This window comes from Leptosomus discolor, chromosome 9, assembly GCF_034619465.1.
Source record: "Leptosomus discolor isolate bLepDis1 chromosome 9, bLepDis1.hap2, whole genome shotgun sequence".
NCBI lineage: Eukaryota > Metazoa > Chordata > Aves > Leptosomiformes > Leptosomidae > Leptosomus > Leptosomus discolor.
In genome coordinates this window covers 25,769,440-25,783,857 of record NC_141399.1, presented here as the reverse complement: position 1 = coordinate 25,783,857, position 14,418 = coordinate 25,769,440, and the positions used below count along the sequence as shown (strand labels likewise).

Here is a 14,418-nt window from a genome sequence, read left to right as displayed (position 1 = left end):
TCCAGTAGGTCCTGCTCTGTGACATCTCTGCATGTGAAGTGAGGGGGAGCAAGTGCTGGGGGAGCCACCGAGAGGGAGTAGGGAGCCTACATGGCTTTGGGGCATTCACAGAGATGTGGGGACTTGATATACTCCTGCTCCTGCCCTGCCCCATCCCCACCCCGAGGCTCACCTCTCCTCCCCACTGGGGTGTGGGGCTTTGCCAGGGACACCGGGGCCACAGGAGCTAGCCAGCATGGTGACCCCTTTTCCAAGCCCCAGGGCCTGGGGGTACCTGAAGATCTCTAGGTGGTCCTGCAGCCTTTCCTTGCCCTGCTGCAAGCCAAGGTGGCCCACGTATCCGCCAACACCACAGGACCACTCCCCCCTGTCGCAGGGCCACTGGGGAAAGAAGAACAAGGACATGTGCCAGCAGCATCATACCAGGACCATGAAGTCCCCACTTTCATGTCCTGACCCCGCATGAATGGGGCACATTGTAGCTCCTCCATCTGCCACTGTACCCCACTGCCTGCATCATGGCGTCTCCGTGCGGGTGTGACCTCACATCTGCTGATGGTCCCATGGCCAAAAGCAGGTCGCCTGCCCTCCCTGAGCTCCCCAAGCCCCTCAGCTCAGCTCCAGAGCCCCACGGGGACCACAGCAATACCCTCTAGGGCGGTTGTGCTGGTGAGCATCCAGTGTGCATCTTGGCATCCCCTGGCAGGGCAGCAGTGATGGCTCCAGGGCGCTGTGGGTCTGGTGCAGCAGGGTCTTCTGGCTGTCCCCTCTGTGCTTGGGGGACGCCCCATCCAGCTGGCTCAGGCAAGTGGCCATGTGCAGTGTCATCAGGGAGCAGTCACTCAGCCCTGGTGTGTCCCTCACCAGAACAGCTGATTTGGGTATCTTCTGCTGGCCCATGCCAGGGGGACTGAGCGGGCACCCACGGGATGGGCCCCCTGGCACACAGCGTGGCTGGCTGGCCCATCTCTCTTTCTCTGATGGTGAAGGGACCTGTGGCCCAAGGGAGCTCCGGCATCGCTGGATCCCAGCCGGGCTCTCTGCCTGCTTGTCGTGGGCTTCACCAGCGCCAGAGGCCAGCACCCATGTGTTGGGGACACCCTCGAAGATGAAGTAGGCTGGGTTGGTGTAGCCAGTGGCTGGCTCTGGGAAGCTGCAGGGCTGGCTCCTGCAAAGCACAGCAGGAGGGGGCTCAGCATCACCCCACTGCCAGGGCTTGTGGTGGGGCTGAGCCGAGCTGGGGTACCTGAGGCGCTGCAGGGGTGGCTTGGGGCACGTCAGGGTGTCTGCCGCTGGCTCAGCATCCTCCTCCTCCTCAAAGCTGATCCACTCTGCAAAGGCACCGAAGTCCGGCCTCACCCCACTGGGCACCACACAGCCCTTGCCTGCGGCTGGGGTCCAGGAGGGCAGTGCAGGCATGGGCACAGTTTGGCCACACTGTGCCGAAGTGTGGCCCTAAGCCCCCATGCCCAGAGCAAAGGGAGGGGACAGGCTGCCTTTACCGTAAAGCCTCTCGTGAGTGCTGCACCTGTCCTTGGGGACCTGGACCTTCATCCAGCCGCGTATGGAGCCCGTCTCCTCACTGTGATGGAAGAGGAAGGTCTCAAACTGCTGGGCCATGCTGCCAATCATTTGACTTCATTGCGATGAAGCACTCACCTGCAGGCACAGTGCACACCTGTGTTAGCACTCTATGGGCAGCTCAGTGGGCAGGTGAGCCCCCCATATGCAGTGGCACCCTGGAGCGGGGTGGGTGCCAGAATCCCTTCTGCCATGCTCCATCTGCAAAACCTCACACCAGAAGGCTGAGCCCTGTAGGGGCTATGCTTGGCACCCCACATGCCACTATGGTGGCCTCTGCGCCACCATCCCACATGCATCATAGGACTCACAGCTCTCCAAGCTCTTGATGCTGAGGTGCAGGTGGTGGTCCCCCAGGTACTCCAGGTCCGGCAGGATGGGGTTCAGCTGCACGTAGTGAGAGGGGTGCTCGGGGGGGCTGCCGCAGTGTAGGGTGGCAGAGGGGTGGCTCTGTCCTGGGGGGGACAGAGAAGACAGCCCCAGCACCCCTTGAGTCTCAGGGTACAGACCCAGTGGGAGGGATGAGTAAGAGGAGGGAGAAGGATGCTTGAGGGTTTGGGGGGGGCCAGCATCTGCTCCTCCCACCCAGTATGTACCATGGGCAGATGCTTTGCGGACCAGCCCAACTTGAGGAAGCAGGGGATGTCGCAGCTCTGGGAGGTGTTCTCCCCGCTTTGCTGGGCCTCTGCTGGGGAAGAGCAGGGGCACAGCTTCAGCCAAGGCCAGCTCGTCCCTTCAGCACACGCCGGCACTCTCCCCCCGTGGGGCCACCTCACCCTCCAAGCAGTAGGAGTGAAACTCGATGTAGCACTTGCTGTGGCTGGTGGTTTTCACAATCACCTCGATGCTCTCCCACTCGATGACGGCCAGGGGCTCAGGGCCGGATCCAGGAGCTGCAGGCAGGTACCATCAGGTCCACAGGCACCAGATGAGCACCCGTGGCCAGGGCTTGTCCCAAACCTGGCATGGGGGGTGACAGACCCCAACCCCTTACCCTTCTTGGGCACAAACTGCGACATCACTCCCACTTCGAAGGTGGCGAAGACGGGTGAGTGGTCGCTGGTTACAATGTCGTCAGTGCAGCCTGGATGGCAGAAGGGGGCTGGGTGACAGTCCCTGAGTCCCAGGGTCCCAGGCAGTGCTGGCCACCCCAGCCTCTCCCCAGGCCCAGGGTCTCACTCACCATAGGAGTTACAGACCACGTGGGTCTCTGGGTGTGACTTCCACAGGAGGTGACATTGATCCTCATCTAAAAATGGTGAAAGCAGCCAGCTTCAGTGCCCTCTCAGGTCTGGCTTTCCCTAGCCCAGAAAAGCAACCCAGCACCCCAAAAAGTGAGCTCCCTCCTGCCCGGACCACCTCTGGGGAGGGAACAGGCTGGTGGAGGCGTGGCATTGAGCATCACCACACAGCAGCCCCCAGCACCACCTGAGCCTGCTGTCCCCGTCCCCTGGCAATGTCCTGCAGCTCGGTGGGAGGCTCTGGGAACTCACCCCCGTGGGCTTGAACTTCTGCCACATGTAGCTGTCCTGGGAGCCCCGCTTATACTGGTACGTGGGTGGGAAGGAGATGTCACCCTCACCTGGGAACCAAGACATGGAGGTGGCATAGGGGCCAGTGTCCCTGGGCCTGTCCCCACAGCTGCAACTGACTGGGGAGAGGCTCCACGGGGTGTCATGGTCCCCATCCGGGGCTCACACCGAAGGCTGGACACCTCTGTCCCCATCCTTGCATGCTTTCAGGATGCGGAGCCCAGGGACCTGCCCCGGGGGGCTTATATGGTGCACGTCAAAGTCCCCCAGGCTTTCAGCACCTCATGCTGCGGGTGGCACATGGAGAGGTCTGCAGGGACCCTGGGTGCCTCTGCCTTGTGGAGGGGAGCAGTACCCTTGCCCCCACACTCACTGAATTGCAGGAACACCTTGTTCTTCTCCCGCTCCAGGTTGAGCTGATCGACAGCCAGGAGGGCTTCAAACTCCTTCTTGGTTATATGGGCAAGGGTGTCCTGCAACAGGGGACGAAGGCACAGTGAGCCCCGGCTCCTCTCACCCCAAGCCACCATTCCCAGCCATGGTGCCTGCGGGATCCCACCTGCACATCCATGTCCAGGCGGTAGTTGAGGTCCCCGAACCAGAAGAGGTGGGTGAAGCATAGGGTGAGGGCGAAGGCCCCAAGCTCCTTGTCACCCAGGACCAGGGAACGCAGGATGTCGCTGTAGTTCTGGTTACGCCTGCAGGGAGGGATGGCAGCACTGCGTGAGCCACCCCGGGGACACCTCATCCTCATGCCAGGTAGGGGACAGGGACAGTCTCACAGCCCTTCAGGGTTCCTCCAGCCCCCTGAGACACCCGCCTGCCCTTGGCAGCCCCATCCCCCTGAGCCTCTCCATCACCTGTGGGTCTTCTGGCTGCCAGAGGCCAAGTGGCAGTTGACGAAGCCAAAGGAAGTCCCGTTGAAGAGGAAGGAGATACCCATGGCTCCCTTGTTCCCTGCAGGGATGTGCCAGAGGCACTGAGATCTGGAGGGCCCTGGAGGTCCAGGGATGGCCCCAGACTGCCCATTCACTGTGGGGCATCCCCCCCCACACCATCCCCATCCCTACTGGCGATCCCAGTTTTCGCACTGGAAGTGTGGACGTGGCTGATGCATTGCTCGCGCTCAGGCTTCACCAGCACCACGATCTTGATGCTCCAGAGGCATTGCAGGGCAACTTGCGGGACATTTTGGGAGGGTGAGTCTGCATGCTCCCCCCCGCACCACCCCACAGCCAAGCATGGTGGGGATGGAGAAGCAGCAAGGTCAGCCATCCCATCCCTGAAAAGTGGCTCCTGGGGAGGGCACTCCCTGCATGGAGTCCATGGGGCATAGGAGGTTCCCTGGGCTGCATTTGGGGTGGGAGAGGACCCTGGGATTGGGGGTAAGAGCCCTGGGGTGATGGCTGCTGTTAAGCAGCTCCCTGAGACTGTTGGGGGATGTCTTTAGCCTGCTCAGCTCCGGGTGCCTCCCCAGGCACAGCTGGAGGGGTCCAGGCTGCGCCCCACCATTACCACTCGGTAGTCAATGGCCATCAGGGTCTTCAGAGATGCACGGAGGAACTCGACCCACTCGCGGTCACCCAGGGAATTCTCTTGGGTGCCGATAACATAGATGTCATGGGGGATTCAGGCAGTGGTCTCGTCCTGTGTGTGTCCCAAGCCTCTCGAGGTCAGCCAGGAGGCGAGGGAGCGGGGTGGTGGCATGCTGCCTGTAGGCAGGGGACAGCAGGTCACCAGGGAGGGGGACAGCAAGCCAGGCTCCTCGAGTTCCTCTCCAACCCCAGACCCTATCCATCTCCAGGAGCTGCCGGGGATGGGAAGCATCATGCCAGCCCTGTGGTTCACTGATGCGCACCCTAGACTGATGCTGGGATTTACAGCTGCCACCTGAAACCTTCTCAGTACCCTGGGTACTGTTTTCTCGACAGCCGCTGGGCCAATGGATCATGATGGGACAGACAAACCTGAAAGGAGCCAAGCTGGGGGTCTTCTCCATCCTCCTCCTCCCACCAACGACCAGCTTGGACCTCAGGTTTCCTGGGGCAGCTCCCTGCAGCCCTCACTTCCCAAAACCCACCTGGGCTCACAATGAGCCATGACAGCCTCCTAAGAGAACACGACCTTATCCTTACCCGTGTTCCATGTCCCAACGTACACCGAGATGAGATCAGGCTCGTCCAGGTTGGAGGGCTGGATCTTCATCAGCTGCAGCAGCTGGCAAAAGGCCTCTTGCTTCTGCAGGATGATACGGGTGTCTTAGGGTCCCAAAGGGGAGCCAGGGGCTGCAGCACCCCAGAAGGTGCCAGTGGCAGGATGAGGGGGACATCACTCTCAGGCATAGGACCCAGCTTGCAGGGCTAGTCTCAGCCCTGAGACCACTTGTTTGCTGCACCACTGCATAATGGCTCTGTATTCTCCCAGGATGCCCAGTGAGTGCAGCCAGTGCCACTTACCCGTGCACTGGGGAAGACGAAGTCTCTGCTCAGGCTCCTCTGCGGCTCCCAGTCATACACCAGCCTCACCTTGCTCTGCATGCTCTGGTATTTGATCAGCTGCAGGACTGAATGCCAGGCATAAGGAGGGTAATGGTGGCATCCCCCTCCTGCCAGAAGGGCCAGCAGGCGGCATGGGATGAGGGCTCTGGGTGAGACCGGGCCTGCAGCCCATCACCCTGGCATCAGGCCCATTCCAGGGAACCCCATGGCCCTACAGCACCCCATTAGCAGATGGTGGGGGGTCAGTAGCCCCTTATGTTGTCCTGCAGGATGGTCTCCTCTGGGGACCCACTGCCCCTCTTGGTGACGGCCACTGTGCCCAACTCCACATTCACTGTCAGAACTGCCTGCTGAGACTTGCCCACCTTCACCTGCAGACGGGGCCACAGTTCCTGGGTTGGCCTCACGCCTGCCCTGCCCAAGCAGCAATGCTGGGACAACACCGTGCCCCCCACCCTCACCTCGAAGCTCTGCACAGCCAGGGGCTTGGCAGCTAGTGGTAGGGCCACCACCATGCTGGGCAGTGCCAGGTTGTGCCTCAACACTGTCTCCTGCAATGACTTCAGCACCTGCCAAAGAGACGGGCACCTATCTGGGGGTACTGGGCTAACTGGGAGCCCTTGGCACCCTGGGGCTGTGCCACTACCAGCAACTTGCTCTGCCAGAGGGCTTAATTTAAATGAGATGTTTGCTGGAGCAGAGCAAGGCTCCCCGGCCTGGAGCCATGAACAGCAGCCGTGCCTTCCCCTGCACCCAGCCAGGCTTCCCCAGCCTGGCACTACAGCGGGCAGGGGTAGGCACCATCTTCTCCAGCGAAGAGAGGAGATGGTTGACAGTAGATATCTTGTTGACAAGCAGCTCAAGGTCTGGATTGCTGGTCAGGAGACTCTGAAGGGAAAGACAGACATCTTTGGAGAGACGCAGTGGCACTGGACTGGTGGATTCCTCCCCACAGGTCCAGGCTGCACCCTGAGACATGGGTGTCTCTGTGGTCTCGCAGGGAAAGCAGCTTCCCCTGCTGCTGTGTCCTGGACTGGGTGCAGGAATGAGTTCCCACTTGTCGCCAGGCCACAGGGAGCCAGGTCCTCTCTGCCAGCTGCAGGGACTCTGGCATGTACAGCACCCAGGGACCACCAGCAGCACCATGGGGTGTGCAGCACCTTTGGGTGCTGACAGGCACCAAAACTGCCCCAACTGCCTCCCCTGCAGACCAGCTGCACCCAGCCAAGCACGAAGAGGCACCCGCATGTGGCTGGGGGCTGTGGTGGCACAGGAGGAGCTCACCTGCTCCCTGTCCAGGCTGCAAGGGGACACAGGGGGGTCGAACACCCTGGCCAGCGTCTCCAGACCCGTGAGCGTGAAGTCAATCTCACTGCAGAAGAGAGGAGACAAGAGGGTGAGAGCTGGTGTGGGCATCTCCCAAGCTTCAGTGGTGATGCTCAGCCACCATGAAGGGGATGGGGACGTGGTGGGTGGCCCCAGGGGGCGTCCCCCCCTCCAGCCCCACTGCTCTTGGGTCACTTACCTGTGCAATGCCTGGCAGGCGGTGACAAGTGCGGTGCTGAGATGGCGCAGCTGCAGGTGCCCGTGGCGCAGCGCCTCCAGGTCCAGCTGCAGGTGGTAGTTCAGGTACTCAGCCATGAAGCCCATGAAGTCACAGGCCCAGCTGCAAGGTGGGCCTCTTGGGAAAGATCCCCCCTGGCCATGTCCGCCCTATCGCCTCCATCAGCCCGGGGTGGGCACGTTACCTGCTATGGACCTGCTCCTGCAGCCTCTGGTGCAGCTGCTGGGAGATGTGGGTCTGGCCGGCAATGGGAGCGCTGGGCCACCTGTCCGTCCCAGCTCCCCCAGCTGGGACTGCGCTTGCTGCATGCCCACCACCTTGTCCATCCTCCCCATCTGCAGGCAGACAACAGCCAGCTCAGCAGAACCCCCTCCCCCCTCATAGCCCAGGGGAGACCCTGCCACCCCCTCCTTGGCTCACCCAAGTCCTTGTCGGCCGCCTGCCTCACCCGGTGCACAGGGTAGAGCAGGGGTGTCACCAGCCCATTGTTTGGCTGCTGGTAGGCGCTGATCAGGTCAGGGAGGGTGCGGAAGCACTTGGCCTGGATGCCCTGGATGGTCTGGGGAGGAAGAGGAGGGGAAGTACCATCATGTCCCCCCACTCTGCCAATTCTGTGTGCCGGGGCAGTGTTCAGCTGGACTGCGGACCAGCCTGCCGTGTCAAGTGGGTCTGTCCCCCAAAATGTGTCATGGCAACCTGGAAGTGCCAGCTGGACAGTGGCCCTGTGGGGACCTCACCCTGGCTCCCTGGCAGGGGAGCAGAATGAGGAGAGGAGCGTGGCGACATATGCCTCATGCAGCAGATGGAGAAGCTCTCTAGGGACCCTCAGGATACTCTTTTTAGAGGGCTAGAAAGGGCAGTTGCAGAGAGCTGCGTACCAGGAGAAACCATGAAGTGACACCAAAGAGTGGAAGCGAGGCTGAGCCAGCGGCCAGAACAGCCATCACGGGGACAGACGTTGCAGGGATCAGGCCTGCGTGGCCAGGCTGGGGCAGTGGATGGTGGCAGGAAGGGGACAAGTATTTTGCTGTGCCTTCGCAGGGGACCCCCCGCTGAAGGGGTGGCTGCAAAGCACTCACATCCTGCTGTGCTGTGCATTGCAGGGAGCTTGTGCGAAAAGCAGACCTCACCGCTTGCTTGCAGCACCAGCGTGCCGGGGAGGGCAAGCAGACACCACCTCTCCGGATGCTGTGTGGGGGCTGGTGGGGGAGGCAAGAACCCCAGCCCCTTCACACCTGCATCCTGCCCATGCCCCAGCTCGTAGCATGTTAGTCAGGGCAGGGAGTGCACCCTGGTGGCACCCAGTCTCTGGGCACCCACCGCTGCACCCACCTGGACAGAGAGCAGCACCTCGTCATCAGGGAGGATGCGGTAGGTGTGAACGTGTCACTGGAACTTGGGAGAGAGCAGACGAGGGTCCCCCATCATGCCCCTCATAACATCACAGGCATGTGGCAGTGTTGTGGGGTGCCTGGTACCCAGCCCTGATGCAAATACACCATCCACCCTGCAGAGAGAGGAACTGAGCTCTTGTTTCTGGAAGTAAAAGCATCATGCTCAGCTCTGGGTCTGTACCTTTCTGCAGGATGCACAGTGTCCTCCCTGCCTGCAAACAGCACCTTGCCTGCAGTGGGCACAGCCACGGCTCAGCTGTGGCACTCCGGGGGCTCAGACACGTCTCCACCAGCATTCAGTGGGGCACCTATAGCTGCGTGGCTCCGCATGGCATTGAGGGTTTTCGGTGAGCTGGAGCCCGGTGCTGTGCTCCCCGTGGCTGCAATAGCACGGTCGTACTCGCTCCAACACCACTGCACATCCCTGCCCGTGCCACCATCCTGTCTGGCATCAGCCTGACCTTTGGCTCGGTGCTGGGATGTTGGCAAAGCCAGGACAGCTGCCGGCTGAACCCCCGGCATGCCTTGCACCCCCCGTGCCCCTCAGGACCATGTGTTTGCAATTTGTCCCACACACCAGGCCAGGCCAGCTGTAGGAAAGGGGGTGGCATCCTGCCAAACCAGCCGAGACGCCGCCCCGCTGCAGACATGTCACTCAGCTGCAGGAAGGGTGCAGGCAGCAGGAAGGGGTGCAGGCAGCAAGGACGGGTGCAGGCAGCCCCAGCAGCAGTGCTCTCAGGGGCTGTAAGCCTGGTTCCACGCGTGGGGATGTCAAGGGGCCCTGTGAGTGGTGGGGGATGCAGCCCTGAAGTTCCCGGCATCTGAGATGTGAACAGCAAGCGTCGCAGTCCAGATGCTGCCACGTTAGGAGTTGGAGGGAGAGGGGATGTTTGTTTTTGCAGAGGGAGGGCAATGCGAGACAGCTTCTCCCACTCCCACACATGGAGCTGGGATGGTGGGTGGCCCAAAAGGGCATGGTGTGCCCTAGATTTCGGGTCCTCCCTTCAGCAACCCTGGTGCTGGGCGGGGGTGCTGGCCTCAGCTTCTGCCAGCTCCCAAGGATGCAGGGTTTTCCCCTGGTCTGACTTGGGCATCACCCAAAATCCCACGTGCCAGAGAGCTGGCACCCTTGCATGTCCCACTGGCATCCCTGCAGAAGGTTTTTCCACAAGGTTTCGGCAGTGCCAGCCTGAGGAGCAGTGCCAGGATTGCTATGACTGGAGCCTGGAGCAGGGAGAGGGACAGAGGGACCCCAGCAAGGGACAAGAGAGAGAAGCCTCGAGCAGAAGCCAGACAGGTGACTCAGAGGAGACAGAGAGCATATGTTCCCGAGACTGACTCGCTGTCCCGCACCAAGAAGCAGCCATCCTGCCCGGCCTTGGCCAGCAGCTCCTCTGCCACCACCCAGCTGATGTCCCGGTGGTACCAGCTTACTGCCGCCATCCTCCGAAGTGGCAGGACACCAGCTGTGCTGTGTCCCTGTTTCAGCCCTGCATCAGGGCTCAGAGGCAGATGCTGGCCATCAGCTGGCCCGCAGGGTTGGTTGGCAAAGGTGAAGGTGGGGATGGCATGGGAGCCCCCTGGTATCCAAGTGAGTTGCTGGCTGGAGGTCCCAGCGGGTGATGTGCAGCAACTGAAGTGATGCTCATGGGGATGGGGTGCCCCATGGCGAGGCAGCTTGTCAGCAGCAGGACCACAGGGGCAGCTGAGGGAGGCTGGGGGTCCAGACACTTCTCATTGTGGGGGCTCCAGCCTGCGGGGTACACAGGGGCAGAGAGGGGCAGATCAGCCAGCAAACCTTTCCCACAGTGGGAATCACCCCCTGCTGCCACCCCAGCCCCAGGGACACCATCCTGCCCCGGTGCGTGGCAAGGACCGGCCATGCTGGCATCCCGGCAGCACGCGGGGGCCCAGACCTCACCCGACACACTCACCGTCCCCTCATAGATTGAGTCCAGGGCTCCTGTGGCTCTTGTAGGGTGCTGTGGACAGCGGGCTGAGCTTTCGGAGTGCAACCAAGCAGGAGCAGAGCCTCGACACTGCACCGGCCGCTTTGGGCTTCCTCCTCCAGCAGCCCTGCCTGGCACGCGCTGCCTGTTGGGGCAACAGTGTGGGGTCAGGCAGCATCCATCCCGGTGCCCCCACTCCCTGACCCCACTGGCCAGGCTCACCCTCTCGGTGCCCCGTGCCACTGGCTCAGCACTGAGGAGGCTGCTGTGCTCTTTCTCCTTCTCTGTGCTCTGCTCTCCCCACTGTTGGAACCAGCCTCCTCGCGCCTCCTCCTACTCTGGCCTCGCTATGGGGGAAGCCTGTGGACATGCAAGGCTGAGCATGGCAGGGTGCAGGCAGCAGCAGTCCTGGAGCAGCGCCTCTGCAGCCATCCTGCTCCCCACTGCCCATCTTCCCCAGGGGCAAGGGGCAAGGGAGTGGGGTAAAGCCACATCCCTTGGGAATGACCCTGGGAGAAGGGACCACCAGCACCGCAGGACAGCAGCAAGCCCCTGAAATGTGTTTGGGATGGTGGGCAAGCAGGCAGCGTGCAGGCAGTGACCGAGCTGCCCACTCCTGGGGACCTTGCTGCCTATGTTGGGGCTGAGCTCTGCTGGCTGCTGCCAGCTGCGCTGAGATGGAGACGCTGTGGGCATCAGGTGGCTGAGTGAGCCAGGCACCCACAATGGCATTCATGTCACCCCGCTCGTGTGCACCTTGCCTGCAGGAAGAAGTGAAGCAGGCTTCAGGGGCTCCTGGGAAGGGGTTGCAAAGGAAGGAGGCTTTTCCCAGCAGGACTGGGCTGCAAACAGCAACAGGGTTCCCCGCAGCTCCTGGGTGCAGACCCAGGGGTTTTACTCCTCGTGGCAAGGAGTGAGCGGGCCACACACATGCAGCTGGCTCGAGCTGCGCTGGGGTGATTAGTATTGGTTAATTACAGATGAGCAACAGCCACTGCCTGCTGCCAGGGTGCCTGGGAGCACCAGGGCTGCTTGGGGGCGAGTGGGGGGCAAGACAGAACAGGGGGTTGCCACCCAAGGAAGATGAGGATAAGGATGAAGCGTCGTACCGAGCCATGCTCCTGGCTGTCTGCCATCTTTGGCATCATGAGCCAACCCCTGCAGCCATGAGTCCAAAGCAAAGAGCCTGTCCCCCACAACTGTCTGCCCAAACCAGCTGGTGCAGATGTGTCAAAAGCCCCTGCCGAGGCTTCCTCCTGAGTCCTGGCCTTGAGAGGAACCTGTGGCTGGGGCCACCAAGAAGTCAGGCAACCCGCTTGATTTTGGGCTGGCAGCTCCATGCCCCATGGCAGTGGTTGCATCTCTCACAAACGCCCACTATGGGGACGCCCAGCGATGGTGGGTCTGTGCAGGGATGCTGGTGGAGACCCCCGTCCTGCTGGAGACCCCTGTCTTCCTGGAGACCTGCTCCTGCTGGCGCTGCTCCCTCCTGTTACTTAACAGTGTGGCAATAATTCCCAGCAGCCACGAAGGCGCCTGGCTTTGGATTAATGCCGTCCGCGCCACTAAATCCGGATCAGGGGAGGAAGACCTGGAGCTCTGAGGGGCTTTGAGAAATCAGCAGCGTCGGGTGCAGGTGTTTATGTAAGGCGGCTGCGGTGTGCAGCGCCAGAGGCTGAGCTGGGACATTGCCAGATGCACCGGCACTGGCACCCATGGAGCTCTGCCAGCACTTGGGGACAGTTGTATTTTGGAAGGTGATGGAAGCTTTCTGGGTGGCTCCAGCTCCACCCAGGCTCCCAAAGCAGGAGGATGTGGGAAGCCCAGCAGCTGTTCTCCAGGGATGCAGGACACTGCAGGGCACTGTCCACTGGGAGCCAGGGACAAAGCTGGGTCCTGACAGGCTCCACCAGCCCCACAGTCACCAGCGTCCTGCCCTGCTGGAAGCGGACATTTGAGCTGTGCTTCATGCAGCACGTGGACCTGGTGGGAGGGGTGGGATGCAGCATATAAGAGCCTTTGGCCATTTATTAAACAGGAAAAAGGAAGAAGCCCTATCTCATTTCCCTATTATTTTTAACACGGTGTGCATGCCCCAGTTTCCTTCCCCAGTGCTTGGCTCAGCATGAGTGCGGGAAGGGATGTGGTCTGTCTGTCTCACCACTGTTTTGAGGAGGTGGAAATATCTGCTCCTCTAACCTGGGCAAGGTCTCCCTGGCTGGATCCACCCAGGCAGGATTAACTGAGCTGAAGACACCCATCATGAAATCTGCTCTCCCTCCTCACCATGCAATGCAGTCCCTACAGCCATGCCATGGCCCTTGTGAATGGCACTAGTTTCAGGGGCCTTATTAAGAGCCTAACAAAGAGCTGCAAACAGATTGCTCACGATTAGGTGCCCCAGGCACGATGCTGGGGGCAGCGGCTCCACCATTCCCCCGAAGCTGGGCAGCGGGCATCCAGGTGGGGATACCTCCTCCTTCTCCTCCTCCTCTTCTTCTTCCACTGGCCAGCGGGAAGGTCACAGTTCACGTGTCCCCCCCAACCTTGGCAGAAATAGCCCCCACTAATCTGCAAACTAAGCAGCTCTCCTGTGTGCAATTAAAGAGATCACAAGTCCCAGCCTCAGGCAACGTGTGCTGACAGCTAAAGCCCTGGGCAGTGGGGCTGGTGGGGCTGGCATGCTGTGGTGGCTCCCAGTGGCCCACAGGGCTGGGGGCATAGGTGGGCTGTGTTTGGGAGGTGTTAGTACCCAGGTGATAAAGGTTGTTGAGGGGATCCAGGGTGCTGGGAGGGGGCTGCTAGCAGTTCTGGGATGGAGAAACAGAGGTGAGCACGGATATCCTGGCTTTGGTGCTCAGCTCTGGGGGCTGAGCCAGAACCAAGTGTGTGCTCAAAGCAAAGGGTCTGGCCGAGCAAGCAAGGGCTTGAGGGATGCTGGAGGTGAGGAAGATGAGTGGGGACTTGCTGGAACAGTTTGCAGGCTGCCCTGGTCTTGTCCTTGGGGGTCTGTGCCCTGTCCCTAGGGCCAATCCAGGGGCAGCATCCATGTGAGCATCCTGCAGCCACCTCTGCAGGAGGGGGATCCTACATGCCAGCTGCAGCTGAGGAAGGGCAGCAGTGGGAAGCCCTTCTCTCCCAACCGGCCGTAAGGCAAATCCACTCTGCGCTTTCAACGGTTTTCTATTTGCAGCAGCAAACCTTGAATTAACAATGTGCTAATCAGGTCAGGCAAGGCCAGCCTGCAGCGTTATGAAAAGGTGTGGGACTAAACAGATTGCCCAGCAGCGCTGGGGGACGATGGCAGGTCTGCGTCCCACCACCGAGGGGTGGCTGGCCCTTCCCTGCTGCTTCAGGGGGAGCGAAGCCTGGCGTAGGAGCTGCCACTGCAGCCCTGAGCCTTGTACATCAGTGTCCCTGTGGCAAGGGTGTCCTGTGTGCCCTGGACCATAGCAGCTCACTTCTAGGTGACAGGCTACATGAGTATGTTGGCCATGCAAGAAGCTGCCAGCACGTCCTGTCCATCTGTCAGCCACCCAGCAAAGTGCGTAAGGGAAGGATAAAATGGGGCAGGTCCCTCCTGCACCTCTGCCATCTCCATCTGCCCTTGTGCCCAGGGCTGGCCCAGCTCCACTTGCCATGGGACCAGTTGTTGTAGAGAGTTCCCATAGGAATCTGCACCCTTGCCTGCACTCCTGCCCACTGGGAGCAGACCTTCCACCTTAATTACCATCATCTTGCTCCTAAGCCTGCTTTGCCATTCTCCATAAGCTGCTTTCTCAGGGCACTGGCAGCAGCCATATTTATAGCCCACTCTTACTCATGAAGCATCTCCCCAATTAATAAACTAATAGGATTCTTCCCAAAAGTACCCCTCCCACAGTATGCGCACATCCCCCC

At 61.0% G+C, this 14,418-nt stretch overlaps 1 protein-coding gene across 1 annotated transcript; it reads right to left on the bottom strand.

Moving 5' to 3' along the window:
* Positions 1–1,845: 1,845 nt before the first annotated feature.
* On the bottom strand, positions 1,846–5,650 carry LOC147414898 (phosphatidylinositol 3,4,5-trisphosphate 5-phosphatase 2-like). The gene is made up of 12 exons (XM_086470667.1): positions 5,570–5,650; positions 5,249–5,351; positions 4,595–4,708; positions 4,184–4,291; positions 3,974–4,070; positions 3,673–3,811; positions 3,469–3,586; positions 3,075–3,163; positions 2,761–2,830; positions 2,576–2,665; positions 2,358–2,474; positions 1,846–2,036 (listed from the first exon to the last, which is right to left on the bottom strand). Exons 1-12 carry the CDS (start codon positions 5,648–5,650, stop codon positions 1,846–1,848), a joined length of 1,317 nt encoding a protein of 438 aa, XP_086326793.1.
* Positions 5,651–14,418: the final 8,768 nt, after the last annotated feature.